At 39.1% G+C, this 21,675-nt stretch overlaps 1 protein-coding gene across 5 annotated transcripts in view; it reads right to left on the reverse strand.

Moving 5' to 3' along the window:
• Window positions 1-21,415, reverse strand: part of RAPGEF6 (Rap guanine nucleotide exchange factor 6) — a 192,975-nt gene extending 171,560 nt beyond the window's left edge. For 3 of the 5 annotated variants that reach the window (XM_047729928.1, XM_047729923.1, XM_047729930.1), the window contains exon 1: window positions 21,130-21,415. In XM_047729928.1, coding sequence (XP_047585884.1) covers window positions 21,130-21,198 — 69 coding nt within the window. In that variant the 5' untranslated portion in view covers window positions 21,199-21,415. The remainder of the gene's footprint in view (window positions 1-21,129) is intronic. The other 2 variants (XM_047729924.1, XM_047729926.1) reach the window with 2 other exon arrangements.
• Between the last annotated feature and the right edge of the window lie 260 nt (window positions 21,416-21,675).

Here is a 21,675-nt window from a genome sequence, read left to right on the forward strand (position 1 = left end):
CTGGCCAAAGTCTAGCTCACAGTGAACTCACTGAGCCTGCAGACCCATCTAATAGTACCTCTCAAAATCCTGGGTTTAAAATTAGAATATATATACTTGTTAGTTAGAATAACCCCATATGGGTCCATGACCTATGTGATAATAGCTGTAAATAGTGGGAAAAGCCAAGTGGAAGCCTCTGAAATAGCCACTTCCTATGCCCCAGAACAAGATAGTAAATAAAAGGTCATATTGCTTCCATACAGGCAAAAGACAGCAAAGACTAGGGTGTCCAATGAAAACTTACAGTATTTAATGGTGAGGTCTCTACCATAGACTGTCCTTAAGGATAAGTAAACATATCCTTAAAAAAAAAAAAATGCCTGCAGATTGCCACAAACTTAACCAAATTCTAACCAATAGTCTCAACATAACATTGTTGCTAGAACTGATTAAGCCTCAGGTATTGATTTGGTGAATACATTTTTTTACCATTTCCATTACAAAAGATCATCAGAAACAGTCTGCATTCAGATAGGACAATATTAACTTACAGTTTTTCCTTAGGGCTATTTTAACATTCTCACTCTCACTTGATCTTAGCCAAAAGGCCGAGAAGCGGATTAACTCTCTCACTCTCTACCATAACACAACGTGAAAACATCTAGACCTTCTTACCCATACATAGTCGGTATCTTGCTGAATGGACAGAATGAACAAGAGAATGACCAAAAGGAGGCCGGTACCCTGGAGTCCTTGGTAACACACTCGTACTTCAGAAAGTGGGCAATAAACTCTATGAGGAATCAAAGAACTATCACTTTGATGTTTTGGGAGGTGCAGTGATCAGGAGCATTTCAGAACATCTCCTATTGACAAAATGTTGGAGCTTCAAGTTTAGGTCAAGACAGATTAAGATAGATTGGACTTACCTTCCACCATAATCAACTAAAACTAAAAATAAATATATGAAATCACGTTTTTCATGAGATAAGACACAAGGCAACAGAAGACAATTTAACACCTGAGAGAAGAGAAACAGATGAGATGATTCAAAGAATGGTAACTTACTGCCTGCCAGTATCTTTAGTTGAGGAAAAGGAGGAGGCAATCTAGAAAGCAGAAACTGGCTAGAGTTTGCAGAATACAAGAGAGCATGTTACACCGATAATGTATATTCTGGAAACCTACAGAAGGTGCTGTGCTCATTAAGTCTTCAGTTGCATACTGATCATCCCATCACGTGGGGGAAGAAAAACAAAAACCAGGCGCCTGGGTGGCTCAGTTGGTTGGGCATCTGCCTTTGGCTCAGGTCCTGATCCCAGAGTCCTGGAACCAAGTCCCACATCAGGATCCTTGCTCAGCAGGGAGCCTGCTTCTCCCTCTGCCTGCTCTGCCTGTTCTGCCTACAGCTCTCTGTGCTTTTGCTCTCTCTCTGACAAATAAATAAATTAAAAACAACAAAAAGAGGCAAAGAAGTCAGGGAAAGAACTATATTACAGAATGAAGTAAGTCCTCAAGCAGGAATGATTTTTTTCCCCTGGATGACAAGAGTAGTATCTGGAGACGTTTGGGATTGTCACAACTTAGCAGAGAGGCAGGGTGCTGGTGCCACCAGCATCAAGTGACTAGAATCCAAAGATGCTGGTAAACATCCTCTGATACACAGGACAAGGACCCAGACTACAGGATTACCTGGGCCAAATGTCCACAGAGCTGAGGTTTAAACACCCTGGATCAGAGGGAACATATACCTAAAACTCACACAGGGACACGAAGAGTTACTATTTCTATCAGGCAGACTAGAAAATCTCATAATCCATAGTGTGTTTAGCGGAGTACTCAGAAGGCTTTGGACTGACTAATACTGGGGCAAAATTAAATAGAAATTTGGCACTATTTAACACAACTCAAAAAAAGGCCCAAAAGGATCAAATAATTTCCAAGTCACTTACCTATGTCCCAGAACAACGCTGAGTAATATTTACAAGAAAAATTAAAACCCCAGTACATAAAATGGTAAAGATCACGATCTCTGCTATTCAATCAAAAATTACCAGGCATGCAAAGGAGGAGGAAAAAATGACTCATAGTGAGGAGAAAAATCAATTATAACCAATTTATCAATTACATAGATAACAGAATGAGTAAGAAAAAACATTTAAAGCTTATTAAAATTATATTCCATATATTCAGGAAGATACAGAAAGGATTAAGCATGTAAGAAGGAACATTAAAAAAATTTCAGAGATGAAAACAGTATCTGAGATGTACAATACACTAGATGGGATGAACAGCACAATCAGACTTTGCAGAGAAGAGGTTAATAAACTTGAATACACAAGAACAGAAAGCAAAAAGAAAACAAAGATATGGGAAAAAAACTTAAACAGAGCACTAATGAATTGTGGAAAAACTTCAAGCAGCCTAACCAAAGTGTAACTGGAGTCATTTCAAGGCAGAGGGAAAACAAAGGGGAAAAAACTGAATTATGGAAAATATTCCCTTTTTGATAAGAACTATAAACTTACACATCCAGGAAGTTCAACAAACCCTAAGCACAAGAAATACTAAGAAAACAGCACCGAAGCACCTAAAGATCAAACTGTTTTCAAAAAATGAAGACAAAACTGTAAAAGCAGCTCAAGAAACAAGATAAATTACATAAACAAAGATTAGAATTATAGCAGGCTTCTCGTCAGAAACAATGCAGTCCAGACAACTATTGTAGTAAATCTTCAAAGTCAAAAAAGAAAAACAATTATCAACCTAGAATTCTACTACCAATCAAAACAGCCTTCAAAAACAAAGGGAAAGTAATTTTCACATATACAAAGTCTGAATGAATGAATCACTTGCAGACCTGCCTTATAAAAGAAATGTTAAGTCTTTCATAAAGGAGGAAAAACAATACCAGATGGAAATTTGAAACTACACAAAAAAATAAAGAGAACTGAAAATGGAAACTACATGGGAAAATATAAACCTTTTTTCTAATTATTTAAACAATAATCAACAGATTAAAAAGCACTAGCAAAAGGGGAACTTGGATGGCTCAGTCGGTAGGGCATGCCAGACTCTTGGTCTGCTCTGGTCATGATCTTGGGGTGATGGAATGGATCCCTGATATCCATGTTGGGCTCTGAGCTCAGCATAGATTCTGCCAGGGATTCTTTGCCTCCCACCTCCCACTCCTAGTGAGTGCACACGTGCTCTAATAAGTAAAATCTTAAATAAATAAAAAGCATTAACAAAAATGATGACAACAAAAATGTGTGAGGGTTTCCACTATGCATACACCTGAAGGGTATCTCAGTAAAAGCACAAAGGATGGAGGTAAAAATGGCAATACACTGTTGTAAGGTTCTTAGACTCCATGTGAAGTACTATAATCTCACTTGAAGACAGACTGGGATAAACAGAAAATGTATACTATAAACCTTAATAAATCTCATATTTTGTAGATTTTCTTGTATTCTCTCTATATAAAACATCCTTATGAATGAGAACAATTATTAGTTCTTCTTTCCCAGTCTGGGTCCTTTTTTCCTCTCTCTCCTCTTCCTTAAAGCTGTGGCCATACACACATAGTTGCTTGGGCCCCACCCTTTACATTAAGTCATCAGAACCTGGCAAGACACCTACAAAATGCCTATCCTATGGATATGTGCAATTTATTTCTGACATAAAGCTAACTTTTAGTGGCAAGCAAGTTAGAACTCCCATAATGTGACCTACCAAATGAGGATAGGCTAGTGTCAAAAAGCCTCACCAGTATTTTCTGAGATTCTCAACTAAATTTATGTCATACAATTTCTACTGTTTTCAATTCAGAGGACATTTTAGGAACAACATCGATAACGCCATTAATGTCTGACAAAGAATCTGGAATTCACTTCTCAATTTTAAACTCTAAGCAAGAATATAATTCACAAGTTTTGAAATATGTGTTTCTTCAGTTCTCTGCTTGAAGACAGCCTGACAAAGTTTATCAATTTTAGATTCTAAAAGCCCTTCTTCGAATATCTGTAAGTTTTTACTGCTAATTGCCTTCAATCTTATTTTAGAGGGGCAATTTGGCCAAATGAACATGTAATTCTCCAACAACATCTATAAATGCTGACTCTTTTGGACCCAAATAGAAATATTAGCATTATTTCTATTGGGGTGGCAAACCTTTTCTATAAAATGTGAGAAAGTAAATATTCTAGGCTTTTTAGGTCATACGATTTTTGTCACAACTATTTAACTTTTCCTTTGTGGCATGAAAACCATAAAAATGTAGGCAAATGAATGGGTGTGGCTGCATTCCAATAGAGTCTTATTTACAGAATAGTTGGTAGGCTAATTTGGACTCCAGGCCATATTCTGCCAACTACTAAAATACAGCAGTCAAAAATATCCACAAAGGAAGTCAAGCCATGAATGAACTCCTCTTTGGAGACTACTTCAGCGTATGAATTTTGGTGGAAGCTGAAAACACCAGATTTTCATTCTTCCAACCTCACATAAAACTAGGGCATGGGCAAATGATCCAAGTGCTACTAATGAGACACACATGTCCCAAAATTTGAACATAGGGAAACCGACAAGCAAGAACTGCACAGAATCTATGCTGACAGTTAGCAGTAACATCAGGGTGAGTCAACATATGCAGTATAGAGTGTAGGTGGTCAACAGTCCAAGTAGTGGACTGCTTGTGCTAGGCATATGACCACGGTTGTCTAGCCCCAAGTCTACTTCTCCAGTAATCCCAGCAATTCTGTAGCTACCAAGTATCTTTTTATTCCTTTTCTTTAAAGTGGACAGAACTGGGCTCTGTTTCATTTAAGTTTACAACCCCTACAGACCCTCAGACCAGCACCATCAGCTTCATGTGGGAAATTGGTAAAAATGCAAATTCTCAGGCCCCATTCCAGACTTAATCAGAATCTCTGGTGTAGTCCCAGCAATTTGTGGTTTAATTAAGGGCTCTAGGTAGTTCTGATGCATACTAAAGTTTGACAACCACTGGCCAGGAAGGATTATGCCACTCTGTTATTTGGCTGATAACCTATTAATGAAAAAGAGAATTAATCACTGAGATGCCTAGTAAATCCTAGTCCCTACAATGCACCTGGTTTGAGGGTCATAAGATGATAAGCACTCATGAAAGAACAGAAAAGACCTCCCAGAACAAAGGCCCGATTGTAGTAGCAAACTGGCTAATTCTCCCACATGATGTGGGTGGTTATGGTATTTTGTTTAAATGGGACATCAAGTAGTTGCTGACTGTGTAAAGCTGGCCTTAGGGGTTTCTTGTAGGTTTTTGTGTTTTGTCTTAAGCAGGCTCCACGCCCAACGTAGGGCTCAAACTCATAGCCCTGATGTCAAAAGTTGCATGCTCTACCAACTGAGCCAGGCATGCACCCTGGTTTCTCGCAGTTTTTGTACCAACTATTTCTGAGACAGGCTTGTGATAGTATTATTAGGCTTGGTGTGCCCAAGATCAATAAAAGCTATTATAGAAAGCCAAAAGAAACAAACAAACAAAACTTGACAGAAACAGGCCTTAAATCTTATAGATACTTGTTGGTAGTTAAAAATGTAAAAGGTACATTCAAGGAGGTATTAATCATTTACACTGTGTGCACTTGAAAGCTGCCCTACAGAGCCTGAAGGAGGGAAGTCATAAGGAAGATGGAAAAACTAGGAAGTCAGGACATTTCAGATCAGCAACATTCTGTTCAGATTCAGAACAGAATGAGCCACCTGTTCTGAAACTACAACAATATGCTACAGAAATTAACCAGATGTATTAGAATAACAAATACCAGCTCCGCATTAAAGAATAAAATAATGGGTCCACTTGGGCAAAAAATGGTGAGGAAGCAGTGATGACTCAGAGCTTCCTAAAACAGATCAACCATACCCTCTCAGCCAGTTATGTGAGTAAAGGTGGGCAAGCTGAGGCGGGTGGTAACGTGGCCATCCTACAACAAAGCAGCTACCTTTTTACATCCTTCAAACATTCCAAACCTAATGAATTCACTGTAAGGTGCATCCCACTGGTTCAATTTTAAGTGAAATATTCTTATTTGCAGCGCTGTATGAGGAATTAACGATCCCTTTAAGTATACCTTCTATTTAAGGAGATTGTGCCAAAGCAGTGTGCTGCTCCTGGAGAAATGCCATCTTTCAATTCCACACATACTTAGAAACCCAACCAAAACTTGGAAAACTTAGAATGCAATGCTTAAGAAACTGTATTTTTGTTTCTTCAACTCTAAAACTAATGAATTTCTTATCCTATGATTAACTCACCACATGCAACTTTCAATACAACATCAATTATTTAAAATACTCATTAATGAAGAGATTTTACTCAATTATCTTCTTCACCTGGAAAGCAAGTATATCCCTAGAATTTTAACAATGAAAAATCCCTCAGGGTGGATTCTAAGAGCAGTATAGATTCAATTCCAAGATATATATATTCTGCAGCTAGAGGTCTAAACATAAAAACTTAGAGTGAAGAATCCTCTACAAATCAATGTTTGACTAAAGACAGAATAACCACATAGTTAAAAACCTGGGCATCTGGAGTTAACCTGGGTTCAAATTATGCCTTTATCAGTTACTAACCAATAATCCTGGATTATTTGCTTAATGTTTATTGTCTGTATAAAAGGAATGATAAAATCCATCCTTTTGAACATTTTATGTTCAAAGGTAAATGTTAAGTGTGTAACACAGGGACTATCACATGATGAACAGTTAACAAATGTTAGCATTATGTTTTAAATATAGGTACACATTATAAATTACAAAATAATAATTAAATTACATTCAGCACACTATGAAAGCTATTTTGAATGTTTTTGACAACAGCTCCAAGCTAACAACATTATACATTAAACACAGAATTCTATTCCACTGGTTTTCTCATCCATGTGGTCTAAATACAGTCTGCAAAATAGCAATAAAGAGCTATACAACACTTACCACACCTGGAGCTCAGCCCCTTGTTTCCAAAATACCATTTCCTAGTAAAAGAACCAGGGTTCCTTGGGTAAGTGACTGACTGCACAGAAAGTACAAGCCTGGAACATCTTTTTGTGCCAGAAAGAGATGACTTAAAGACTTATTGGGTCATGTCAAAAGGACATAGGAGAGGACTTTGAAAGGGCTCTACTGGCTAAATTTGGGATAATCTAGTAATAAAAAAAAAGAATGAAAATATTAAAAATACAAAAATAATCCTTGAAAAAGTCATTTAAAAGAGGAGGAGGAGGACAGGAAAAGGTGGGAAAGTTCTTCTATAGAGAAACCAGCTATTATAATAATTGTAGGAGAAATATACAATTAGAAAATTATCACTTTGTAACAGCAAAGTAATAGTTAATTAAGCAAAGATTATCAACTTGCTAATAAACCCAATGGGTCCGACACTGTTGAAAGACAAGATATCTACCCTTTGGCAAAGTATCATCTCAAGGATCACTTCTAACTTGCAGCACTGTACCTTTAAAACAAAGAGATACAGGTAAGCAAATTTAGCATCCCCCATAATGGAAAGAACTGGTAATGTGTCCTCTGATGTGACAATATTCACAGTACAGAACATCATGGAGAGCCTGGCTGGCTGAGTCAGAAGATCATATGACTCAATCCCAGGTTGTGAGTTCAACCCCCAGGTTGGGTGTAGAGATTACTTAAGAATAAATAAATAAACTTTAAAAAATATAGTTCAAGAAAATAATTTCACCTAAATCTCATCATGAAAAATAATTTCACCTAACTCTCACCATGAAACCAAATTATGAAACATTCTACAAGACAACTGGCCAGATTCTTCTATAAGTCATGTTTATGAAAGAAAGAAAAAGGCAGGAGATTAAAGACGACTAGGGGCACCTGGCTGCCTTAGTCAGAATAGCATGTAACTCTTGATCTTGGGGTTGTGAGTTCCAAAGCCCCACATCGGATGTACAGATTACTTGAATAAAATTTAAAAAATAAAATAAAAAAATAAGGAAGACTAAAGAAACCCAACAATCAAATGTAATGTTCCCTGACTGGATCGTAGACTGTAAAATATGAGACATTTTTTTTTTTTTTAAGATTTTATTTATTTGACAGAAATCACAAGTAGGCAGAGAGGCAGGCACAGAGAGAGGGTGAGGCAGGCTCCCTGCCAAGCAGAGAACCCGATTCGGGGCTCGATCCCAGGACCCTGGGATCATGACCTGAGCCGAAGGCAGAGGCTTTAACCCACTGAGCCACCCAGGCGCCCCTATAAGAGACATCTTAAAGATACTGTGAGGGGTGAACTGTTACCAGGTCTGCAGTTTACTTTCAAATGGTTTAGCAAAATAAAGTATATGCAAGAGAGGAGGACCTAAGATAAATATGGCAAAATATTGCTCAGGGTGAAGAGTATATAATACAGGACCAAAAAAGGGAGATACTATTCTTCCCATGTTTCTGCACTTTTGAATTTCTTAAAATAGAAAGATGGGTGTGGGGAGAAAACATGACTCTTTCCTGTTTATTCCACACAGTGACAGACATTTCTAGTTTTCCCTAAACTTCAAGTCTCATTTAATGATCTGCGTTCTTTTTTTCATTACCTTTTCCTATGCATCCCCAATCATCACCATACGCAAACCTGTGTCTGTGACACACTGCATCCAGGAATGTTTTCTGGAAAAGCTGACCTCATTCCATGAGTATATTAGAATTCAGTCTTTTAGAATTAGAAATTTAGTCTAAATTAGAATTTAGTCTACACATTTGGATATACATTTTTTTAAAGATTTTATTTATTTATTTGACAGAGATCACAAATAGGCAGAGAGGCAAGCAGAGAGAGGGGAAGGGAAGCAGGCTCCCTGCCGAGCAGAAAGCCCGATGCAGGGCTCGATCCCAGGACCCTGGAATCATGACCTGAGCCGAAGGCAGAGGCCCCAAACCAATGAGCCACCCAGGCGCCCCTGGGTATACATTTCTTAAAGCAAATTAGAACTTTTTATTTGTAGATTAAAATATGTTGCCTAACCCAAATTACCTGAACGTTAAATTTTATTAATAACTCTAACATTAAAAAGTTATAGCCTGAAATTTTTAAAAATGAAAATCCCAAACATTATGCTTAAAATTAGAACACCAACAATTAACCTCTGAAATAATGTATCAAAAGATCAAGCATCTAATTACTTCTAAGTTCAAAGTTTAGGCTGAAGTTCACCTTTCTGATCCCACTATGTATCATGCAGTCACCCAAGATAAGCTAATTCCAAGTTTCACATGCACTTTTCAATCCTTACCTCTCTCCATAATTTTCTTTAATAGCATTGCTGACACATTCATCACTCATTCACTCCTCCCTAAAACTCTTTTCCTCCCATCCCTTCTGTAATATGGTTCCCTCTGGGTTCCTGTCCGGATGGAAAACATTTAATAACTACAAGCACATACTGTGAAATTAGAACACCTAAGTTTGAATCCTGAGTCCGCAGTTTCCTAGTTGCGTGAACTTCAACAAGTTAGTCTATGATTCGATTTCCCTGTACGTAAAACGTGGATAACACCTTCTTTCAGGGTGTTTTTGGAAGATTAAATGTGTATAAAGGTTTTTCTTTTTTTTTCTTCTCTCTCTCTTTTTTTTTTTTTTTTTTTTTAACAGTGACAGGCATCCCAATAAGAACCACAGCATATGAATCTTGGCCATTCTTACTGCTATTACTACCTTTCTGCCCCAGGTGCTCCTGAGTCTCCTTCGCAGGCTTTGCCTTATTAGGCCTTTGAATGTTTATATATGTTCCCATAACTGTAACATCCATTGTTTCTTCACTAGAGACACTCTACCACCAGTAAAATCCTCCACATTCATAGTTTGAACTACCATATACATGTTAATGACACCCATAGTTCTATTTCTAGCCCAGAGCTCTCTAGCAAAACTTACAATGTACACTTTCTACAGCATAATGAACACTTACACCCGAGCAATCCATCAGCATCTCAAGTGCAATAAATGCAAAGCTAAACTCAATATTTATATTACTGGCTGTGTCTTCCTCCGAGGTTCCCTGATTTACGTGATACACTCTTGTTCAAGGATTCTGGTCAGAAATTTGTCAATTCTATTTCATAAATATCTCTGTTCATCATCCCATCTGGAACTGGGGGATTTATTATTTCTCACTGGGTAAACCAGCCTTCTTGCATTTAAGTCTGACACCCTGTAATTCATTCTTCATAGTCCTGTCAGAGTTCTCTTTCCAAAAAGCAAATACAAACTTCTTAACAAAGAGAAACCAGTCCTTCATGACCTGGATCCTGGCCATGCCTCCAGTGTCCTATCTTGTACTACTTACCTACCCAGAGAACTTGCATGTTTGTGCCAAGCACATCTTGTGTCCTTGACAAATACTTTTCCTTTTTCGGTAAATACATACTATCCCTTCTTAACCTAACACTTATATATTCTGATCTATGCTTAAGTCACAATTCCCTTTTCTAAAACAGCATGAATGACACCTGCCTACTCTTTACTCCTCTCTCCAAAGTCCTCCTATGAACTCCTAAGGCCTCATTTTACAGCTATCACAGTACTTAACCAGGCGATATTTTAAACTGTGTATTTGCCTATCTCCTTCCATATAGAAAGAACTTTAATCTTTTACCCTTGGCACTTAAAAAAAAGTACTTAAAAATACTTACCACACAAATATACATTAGGCACTCTTCCTCAAAAAAAGTACATATTGAACTCTGCCTCATTTAAGCAGCTCATAAATACTTCAAACTCCAGTTGGCACTTTTTTTTTTTTAAAGATTTTATTTATTTATTTGATGGGGAGAGAGAAAGAGAGAGATCACAAGTAGGCAGAGACACAGGCAGAGAGAGAGGAGAAAGCAGGCTCCCCGCTGAGCAGAGAGCCCGATGTGGGGCTCGATCCCAGGACACTGAGATCATGACCTAGGCCAAAGGCAGAGGCTTAACCCACTGAGCCACCCAGGCGCCCCCCAGTTGGCACTTTTGACACAAACTCTTTTGTTAAAAAAAAAAAAAAAAAGCCTTTTCCTATTAGTTGAATGCTTTTAAAAACCCAAAATGGAATATACTACCACCCTTTGAAAACAAAAGTTTAAGTTATAAAACAGAATGGTGTAAGAAATCACTGACACAGATATCAAGCACACCTGTTTCCATCTTACATAAAACTTGAGAATTCTGTACCTCCATTACATTGACCCCTTCCATTAAATTTACATAGCACCTTTAAGTTCTGCATATAGCACAGGCAAGATAAAACAAGGCAAATTTATTCAGGAAAGCATTAGGCATCTATAAAGATGACAAAAGTTCAAAGCTTAAAACATAACCTAAAGTTCACTGTTCTGCTATAGAGAAGGCAGTGGGGTGCTACTAGACTGAGGAAGTTACTGATGAATCATGTGACCCTGAGCAAGATATTTTACCTCTCATGAGTTCAGTTCCTTTATCTGTATGCAACTCTTATCACCAGCTCTTGACCTCGCCAGCTACAATATTTCTAGAAGTACTATATATACGTTCACAAATACATGCTGGCAGTGTTACTACTTTAGCTACGTACTAAGTGTTCTGTCCAGTAAGCCCCACTATCTCTGCCACATGACAAAGCCTAAAGCCCTCCAGCTGCCAAAGGCTTAGTTTATAGGAAAGTAGTGGAGAGTGTCTAATAGTGGAGAAAAAACAAACAGGCCGGTTAGGCCTCCATAATCTAATATTCTCAGTAAAGCAGCTTGTTCACTTTTTATTTACAGCAAGACCTCAGTTTAACAAGTCCAGAGTCAAGTCAAATAATAATCATAATGTCACAGAGCTCATAATCACTCCACCTCTTCCAAAGAAGAGGACTTTGTCACATAGTCAAGCTCATCATGCCTGGCTGCTCCTCACTTTTGTCCAATGCTCTCGGGGAAGTTCCTCACTCTCTTTAAAACAAAAGTTTATGGTGCCCAAACTCCTGAATGGCTACAGTTTTCTTCTCAAGGTGGAAATCTCTAATACATGTAAAATGAGGTGCCTAGAAGAGATTCTGTCTAATGAAGGCCCCATCCAGATCTATATTCTCTATCCAGTTGAGTTTACAAATGAAGGCCACAGGGCCCCACAAGCATAAATAAGTTCTTTTACTTTCCAAAAACCCTCTGAATGTGCATCTGCTGTAGAAAAGCACAAGAGAATCTTTGTTCTGCCACCCTTAGGGATGTGCACAGTGACTCACTAAAAAATTATTCCAAGTACAATGGTGTGCTTTCGCCAATTAAGAAAAAACCTCTACAAGTCTACATTTAAGGATAATTCTAAATTCTGAAATAGATTAAGGGCTATAAGAAAACATCTTACATTCTTACAGTCCTAGCTCCCTCTTCAACTTTTCACAACAAAAATAAGCTATTTTTTAATACCTTTTTCTGACTGTAAAAAGGTAATTATATTAGCACCTAGCTAAGGATGTAATTCTTGCCCAGGAAAAGTTTTAAGTCATCTGGTTAAAATCACATGAGAAATTAACACCGATATTTATCTGCATTTCTCTCAGATGTCTCTCCTACACATGTGTTTTCTGTAAATGTATTTTAAAAATCGTACAAAAAAGGAGTCGGTTTCACGGTATGACTACGTTTCTTCTATCTGTATTATTTATAAAGAACTACCAGGTAAAATAGTCTCTATGGCAACTGTACTTTTTTTTTTTTTTAAGGATTTTATTTATTTTACAGACAGAGATCACAAGTAGGCAGAGAGGCAGCAGAGAGAGAGAGGGGAAAGCAAGTTCCCTGCTGAGCAGAGAGCCCGATGTGGGGCTCGATCCCAGAACCCTGGGATCATGACCTGAGTTGAAGGCAGAGGCTTTACACACTGAGCCACCCAGGCGCCCCGGCAACTGTACTTTATTCATATTTTATTTAGAGAGTATTATTAATAGCAAATTTGGCCCTTTTTGTCAAACTTCATCAGTCTTTTCATCCTAGCACTTCAAATATTAGACCAATAGAAACCACCACTAGAAGAGGAGGGAAACAGTATTTTTCACCTTCCTTTTCTTCTTAAAGTCATTTACAAATATGTGTATACCTATGGGTTCCAAGTACTGCATACTATGCACTGAACATTAGAATACCTTGTCTTCAAGGAGTTCATATTCCAGCCACATACACAAACATGCAAGTAATCATAACAAGCAATTACTGTGGTGAAGGAAGGTGTGAAGTCTCCTAGGAACACTGAGAAGAAGTGGAAAAGTAAGGAAATCTGCAATTTTGCAGGTGAGCACTGGAGATGACACGTCAGTGAGGAGACTGAACTTGCCAAGTCAGAGGATGGCTTTCCAGTCAAAGGAAATGGCAAGCTAACAAATATGCTACCACTTACTGAGTGTTTATTATGACAGGCACTTGCTAAATATTTATTCCACACAATAATCCCAAAATGGTATTTGGTCTTAGAGATATTAGGCAGCTTGCCCAGGATCATTCAAAGTCTCAGTGCTGGAGCCTACATTAGTTTGAAGTAGTCTTGCCCAAGCACAAAACCCAAGGCTATAAATACTGCTATAACCATATTTTCCCAACCTGTATAAAGCATAGAGAGAGGAGAATTTGACACAATGGACAATGCTTCTCACCTCTGTGTATCAGAACTACTTAAGAAGCCCTCTATAAGTACTAATGCTTAACACTCCATTCCAAAAGGTTCTAACCCAAGAAACAAAGGGTGGGCATAGACATTTAAAAAAAAAAGTTCCCAACATTAAGAGAGATAGCCTAGAATGAGAAGTAAGGTGTTTCAATATTTTAAATAGTTAAAATGCACATCTTTGGGGGTGGGGGATGATGAGGCTAGAGTGCCAGGCAGAAGATCATGGAGGACTTTACCTCTCCATACAGATTCACAAAAAGTACTTGTTGCCTTTGCTTTCTTAAGTCTTATTCTCTCTTCAACCCACCGCAATCAGGATCTTTATTCATTAGTCTAGTGAAATCCAAACAGACTAATCCAAACAATTTATCAGTCTTCCCTCTTCTTTTTTTTTTTTTTTAAAGATTTATTTATTTGACAGACAGAAATCACAAGTAGGCAGAGAGGCAGGCAGAGAGAGAGGAGGAAGCGGGCTCCCCGCTGAGCAGAGAGCCCGATGTGGGGCTCGATCCCAGGACCCTGGGATCATGACCTGAGCCGAAGGCAGAGGCTTTAACCCACTGAGCCACCCAGGCGCCCCAATCTTCCCTCTTCTTGAACTCTCAAAAGTATCTGACATTAGTGATTAGGGATTTCTCTCTGAAATGCCCTCCTGTAGCAGCACTCTTCTATTCTCATCCTACCTCTTTAACAATTTCTTTTCACTCTCTTTTGCAGGTTTCTTATCTTTGTCCCATCCCTTTAATAGTGGAACACCCAAAAGGACTTTCCTACCCTCATATCGCTTTTTCCCTTTGTCATTCCTATCAATCTCATGACTTCGCGTATAACCCATATGCTATACAGACTCTCAGACCCACAGCCTGGTTTAACCTGAAGCTGTAATTTCTTAGAGAACATCATTACCCGCATCCCCTGCATGGAGTCTAAAACCATTTCCAAAATTTAATCTCTTCCCACCCTAATTCTGCTTAATAATGCACTCTTAACCAGGCAGCTACCCAAATCAACCATCTAGAAATCATCTAAACTGCTCTGCGCTTGCACCCAGTCCAAACCTGTTTCCAACAAGCAAAAGACAGAAAGCCAGACTTAACCTGAAACTTGTGAGGAACATAAGGGCAGGGTGTATGTTGGCCTTAAATGCAGCTTCTGGAGTTGAGAAGCAATTATCTCAAAAGTAGGTTTGGACAGAGTGGGGCAGACAATTCAAAAGGGTAGCCAAAAGGGTGAATTAGGATAAAAAGGATAGGCAGATGGAGATCAAGGAAATCACCAAGAGGGGTGATTCGAAGTCCAGTCCAGAGGTAAAACACAAAAAAACAAGTCCTCTTGGTTGCTACAAAGAATATACAGCGTATGATTACACTCAAATGAAGTTCAAAAGCAGGCAGAAAACATTTACGGTTTAAAAAAAATTTTTCAGGGCACCTGGGTGGCTCAGTGGGTTAAAGCCTCTGCCTTCAGCTCAGGTCATGATCTCACGGTCCTGGGATCAAGCCCCACGTCAGGCTCTCTACTCAGTGGGCAACCTGCTTCCTCCTCTCTCTCTCTGCCTGCCTTTCTACTTGTGGTCTCTGTCAAATAAATAAATAAAAATCTTCAAAAAAATTTTTTTTTCCTCTTGGAAAGGGTACTGATTGGGAAGGGCAAAGGGGGAATTTCTGGAGAGGTGATAGTATTTCATACCCCGATTTGAGTGATAACTAAATGTAACTGTAAAAACTAAGCTGACCATCTAGTTAGGATGTATGGACTTCACTGTTGTGTGTGTGTTATAGTCCATTTCAAACTTTAATGAAAAAGCCTGGTGGGAGGCAGATACTCCCAATTTTAATCAGTGACCACTTGGGCCAATTCTAGCTCCTCACTATCTTATTATCCCACAGGCAACTGCCTTATCTCACACCTGAACTACTTTGTTTCCTATAACCAGGACCCTATCTCCTGGTTTTCCTGTGATACTCATATAATCATTAATAATCTTCTCTTTCATTCATAAATGTATCCTGGTTTAGAGAAAATATATGTTTACCCTACGTATAAGCCTTCCTGCTTTTGTTATACCGCCCCATCTCCTCCCCAATATATCTTCAACAACACCCACAGAGTAAATCTGTAAATCTAACCTTATTTTCAGGCTTTAAACCTTCCAGTGTTTCTCCTTTATTCATAAAATCAGGTTCAAATCCTTGAAATGATTCAACCCTGTTAGTATATCCAGTATATCCAGCTAGTATATCCATTTAACCCCCAGACACCATACACAGTATTTTGCAAAGTTTATTATCATATCCCTCCCAAAGAGCATTTTTAGACATTTTTTCTGAAACCCTGCCCCACCCTCAATTAAATACTAAGAAATAAGATTCTACCAGGCAGAACTGAGTTTTTTAAGGCTACAAACCATTAATAATGTCTAAGATTTTTTTCACTACTCCCCTAAAAAATAATTTTTGTAGAGCACGTGGGTGGCTCAGTTGGTCAGTTAAGCTTCCAACTCTTGATTTTTGGCTTAGGTCATGATATCGGGGTCATGTGGGGCTCCCCAATCAGAGCAGAGTCTGCTCCTTCCCTTTCATGAGCACACATGCTTTCTCTCAAATAAGTAAATAAATATATCTCTAAAAAAATAGTAATAATGTGTGTTCCTTTGGGGATGGTATCACCCCAGCTGGGAATGCATGCTCACCAAGTGGCTTCTTGTTCCACACATATACTTTTCCTTCACTCTTCTTGCTCTCTGCCCAGAATGACTTCCCTTCTAGATGTCGTCCACACAACTATTCACCATGTTTAAGATTCCATTAACTGCTCATCAAAATTTCTCCTTTTCCCCCTTGCAGTCCAAAGTATCCCATCCATACTTTTGCCACTAATAACCTTAACATTTACTAATGTTCCTTGACTATCTCCTAACTCACTGAATAGGGACCATATCCCAATTTCTTTCCACAAAAACACTGTATTTTATTGTGTCTGACATATTTATTAAATGAAAGGGCATATTAATGTTATTACATAGGTGAGATAACAATACAACTCATTTACCTCCGACAGCCCCTCTTTAACGTGTTATTTTGACATAAATACTAATGGCATCTCTTTTAACTCACAAAAATGATTTAGATAACTTATATCGGTAACTTATCTAGGCAGTGGGCAATTCTCATCAAGAGTAAAAAATGGTGAGATGTATAAAATAAATAAAATGACTCAAGTACAAAAGTCAAAACGATATAAGGGCATGAACTAGGGTAGCAGAGCACAGGAAAAAAAGGTAGACAGAGATTCAGGACATAAAAATTTAGTGGTCAGTTGGACAGAGAGAAGATTATCAGGGAGAATCCAGAGTCGGAACATGAATTAGCCTGAGCAACAAAATATGCTGTTTTTTGAGGCTTCAATTTAGGACTAGTGATTAAAGAACCTGGAGGACAATTTAATTGATATATGGATCAAAAGCACATGAAAGGTGGGTAAGAAGGACCAAGTGTCAGTCTATAAATATTAAGTGAAGCCAAGTTGCTGAATAAGGCCTCCCAGGAGGTACAAAATCAACAGTTCCATCAATAGAAACTATTATATTTTAACAGGAGGAACCATACAAAATGAATTCTAAATTTTGTTTTTACACATTTATTCATTATTTAGTACATGCAAAGCATGACATTAAATACCTATGGAAATGAACCCTAAGAGAGGTAAGTAGCTCACTCTGAGGTAAAAAGAGAGGTTATCGACAAAGAATGGTGCTGCATGTGGACTGAGCTGAGGAAGGGCCAAATTCAAGACCTTAATTTTGACTGTAATATCTTTAATTTGGCTAGAAGAACTCAAAACGAGTACCTTAACAGCTTTCACTGATAAAGAGCTTCACAGAGTACTTAAGTCTAAAATATTCCACTTAAAAAAAATCTTTGCGAAGTGGAAAAGGTAATCAGAGAACTAGCTCAGAAAAGACAATGGGCTGTGAAGCTGGAAATATGAAGTCGGAGAAATAGCCAGAACGTAAAAACCGTGTTAGAACATAGTTCTAAGTTGTATACTGTACAACACATTTCCATGTCTGGCTCAATCAGATTAAGTTTGAGATGACAGTTTCACGTAAGAGCAACAGATGGTTCAAAATAAAGGGACTCTTAGTTTTGTCCCAGAAACACAGAGAAAACTTCTATACTCATTATACAATGCAAATATCTCATTACAAGATTATAAGACAGTGATTCTTAACCTATTTGCCTATTTTTTGATAATGCTTCACATCCACTAAGCATTCAATAAAAAATAAGTTGAATGTATTTTATCCTCTTCTATTACACGCTTAATTCATTTGGCTTTTCTTTTCCTTGCACGGTTTGCTCCCACTAGTTCTCTTTTGCTGGTCTCTGCTCTTCTCTCCCGATGCTGTAGTAATCAAGTGTGCCATGAGGCTGTCTGTGGTCCTCTTCTCTTCTTTGTATACACTCACACCACCTTGGTAATTTCATCTAGTCTCATGACTTGAAATACTGCCTACCAGAGAATGAATATAAAATTTCTATCTCCAGCCCAGCCCTCTCTACAGAAATACAAATTTGTATACGCAACTCCTTACTCGCCATTTCTAATAGACATTTCAAAACTTGACATGTTCAAAACTGAATTCCTGATTTTCCCTCCCCAAACCTACTTCTCCATAGCAGCTTTCCCCCATCTCTTTGACGCCAGCTGAAACTAAGATGCCAACTGAAATTCTTTGATAACTCCAACACTGATTTTCAGGCCAAAAACCTTCAAACCCTGCTCGACACTTTTCTTTCCCCCAAAGCACATGGTTAATTCATTGCCAAATTCTGTTGGCTAAACCTTCAAAATATTTCCCTAAATGATAACTTCTTACCACCTGCATTATTATCACTTCAGTCTAAGTTACAATCAGCTCTTCCCGACTTCAAAGTGACAGCCTTCAACCCACATGCCTGCTTTTTACCCTTGCTCCCATAAAGTCTATTCTCAACCCAGCAAGCAACCAGGGGGCGCTTTTAAAGGTTGGCGCTTTTAAAAAGTAAAGTAGGATAGTATCACTCCTCTGCTTCAAAATCTTCTGATGACCCCCTTTCACACAAAGTAAGAGTTAAGGAATTTCCAATAACTTACAAAGACCTTAATGATATACTCCCTCCTACACTATTACTGCCTCTCTGACTTCATCTCTTAAAAATCTCACCCTTGTTTACTCTCCTCCAGTCACTTAACAGCTCCTTGCTACTCCTTGAATGCACCAGACATACCCTCATCTTGGAAGTGCATGACTATTCCCTCTATTTCAAATGCTTTCCCCATATATCTCCAGAGCTAATTATATCACATGCATCAAGCCTTCAATCAAAAGTCATCTCAGGGGACGCCTGGGTGGCTCAGTTGGTTGGACGACTGCCTTCGGCTCAGGTCATGATCCCCGGGTCCCGGGATCGAGTCCCACATCGGGCTCCCAACTCCATGGGGAGTCTGCTTCTCCCTCTGACCTTCTCCTCGCTCATGCTCTCTCTCACTGTCTCTCTCTCAAATAAATAAATAAAATCTTTAAAAAAAAAAAAAGTCATCTCAGAAATCACAACACTGTTCAACCACTGTTGCAACCCAGCCCTTGCCCCTGTTTCCAATCCCCTTATTCTTTCTTAAATTAGCCATTATCACATTATTTAACTTACTTGATCCTTCCATTAGAATGCCAAGCACCAATAGGGCCCGCCTGTTTTTGTTCAATGATACATCCCAGTGCACAGAACAGTCCCTTGAATTTGTAAGACTTCAGTAAGTGTTAAATGAAAATATAATAAAATTGTAAGAGTCCACTAAAAGAATAAAGGTCTGAAAAGAGAAATGTAATTTGATGAAATTCTCACAAATAAATCAGCACTTTGATTCAGGTTACCACTTCTTTACTCATACTTGGGTACTGCAAACAAATTCTATACTCACTGGAAACCACTGCCAATAAATCAGTTACCATGTTATGCTGCTAGATCTCAGCACTCTAAACTGTATTGTGGGCAGCTGGTCAGCATTCCCTTAAACAATGCTGCTGTTCCAGTAAAACAAGATGAGTACTTAACGCGGCACACATCTGCCGACATAATTTTCTTAATAGTTTAGAAAGTCTTCTAAAACCAAAAAGAAAGAAACAAGAAACAAAGGAGGTATATCTACTAAGTCTCAAAAATGGGCCATTCCGAAGTGGCTAATTATGCTATTAAAGGGAAATAAGATTTTCCTATTAAACTGTGAATCTATCATAAATATTTAAAAGTAAAACCTACATTACAGATTGCAAGACTTGGGTAATAGTTTCTAATTCTATAAAAACTACAGCAGATTCACCTGTGAAGGTGAAGACTTTCAATTAGCTCACAATGACATTAAGAATCATCACAGGGAAATTAAAACACATGGGATAAAAAATGTAGGTCTCAAAATGAGGACTCTGGAAAGTGGCAGAATTTGCCTTGTTTCCATTTAAAGTTCAGGATCCCCAAAACAAAGTTGACTTTGTTTAACCACAGTTACGCCTTGACTAATGTCATATCACAAAAGGTCAGCCCCAAGTTAATGAGATCCACTATGCAAAGCACTATAAATCTGAAAAAAACCTCAAAAGTGGCTTAAGCATTAACCAAAACATTTAATTTCATGTGTTGCAACCATATACACGACAATCTAACAATCCCTTCACCGTCTTGTCAGTTATTGCTTTTTGGTTTAAGAAATATACCACTTATTACAGAAACTACCCCAAATCAAGGAAAACCTCCCCCCAAATCTAAGCACTCTATAGGGCTATGCAAAGTTAACAAGGTGTCTGTTCCGTGACTGAAAATTAGCCTTGAGATTAAATGAAAATCATTTAAGCTGATGCCACTGATGCTAACCCAATAGAGCAAATTTTGGATTCACGCACAAAATACTGAAGAATTTCCCGCTGACAGAAAGTACCACCAGAACCGATCTTTAAATATGCATCACCCACCACCAGAATTCATCTGACTGGATGCAAAGTCTTAAGCTGATTTTGAAAACTTTCTTTCCAGGCAACTTCAAAGACATTTAAAGAAAAGCTACTTTTTCATAATATGATTACTAACAATTTCTACTCTGTTTTTCTATCAACCTAGGGACACTCTCACTCCGAGACCCACATTTTGCCCTGAGAAAATAGGATTTTGTTTTGTTATCTTCTTATCAAAAACACTAGGAAGTTACCGGCAAAGACGGGTATGCGGGAAGACTGCACCTCGAGCAGGAAAGGCGGTCATCACCCCGGCGAGAAGGGCCTGGGTGAGAGGGGGGGTGAGAGAAAGGGACACAGAGAACACATAAACCGGCAGCAGGTGCGAGTCACTAGCAAGGGGACAGTCGCCACAGGTTTCGGACCGACAGGAAGATGCTGTCCGTTGGACAGCCGGACTCGCGCTAGCGTCCGACAGTCTTACCTCAGGGGTCCGCTCGGGAGGCTTCTTCCTCAGCGCCTGCCTAGCGCCGGGGTCCACGGGTGAGTTCATGGCCGCGGCCCCCGCCCCCGTGCTCCCCAACCTGCCCTTAGCAGTCCACGAGACAGTACATTCACCTTAGGTAGGGGGTCTGCACCCTCCACCCCCGAGGTAGAGAACTCCGGACCGCCCCGGGGTCAGCGTTCAAACAAACAAGCCTTCGCAACGCCCGCCCAGGGCCTCAGCCCACGCGCGACTGGCCAGAGGGAAGCCCGCACGGGGGCGGAAGGAGGGCGAGTGCGCATGCGCAGAAGGGCGAGCACGCAAACGAGCGCCCAAGGGCGTGTCTCCGCGGTGACGTAAAAACTCGGGCGGTGCAGTTAGACCTCTTCCGACCCTTCTTCGTGAGATTTGAAGACACTTCGCGAGATCTTACCTGAACCAGTCACGGGACCCGCCTCGGATTTGCGGTTTCAGCTGTTCCAACTTCCGGTGCAGGGACCGGAAGCGCACTGTAGGGGACTGAGCAAAAATAGCTTGTTGGGGCTG

The sequence above is a fragment of the Lutra lutra genome, chromosome 5 (assembly GCF_902655055.1).
Source record: "Lutra lutra chromosome 5, mLutLut1.2, whole genome shotgun sequence".
NCBI classification, from domain to species: Eukaryota; Metazoa; Chordata; class Mammalia; order Carnivora; family Mustelidae; genus Lutra; species Lutra lutra.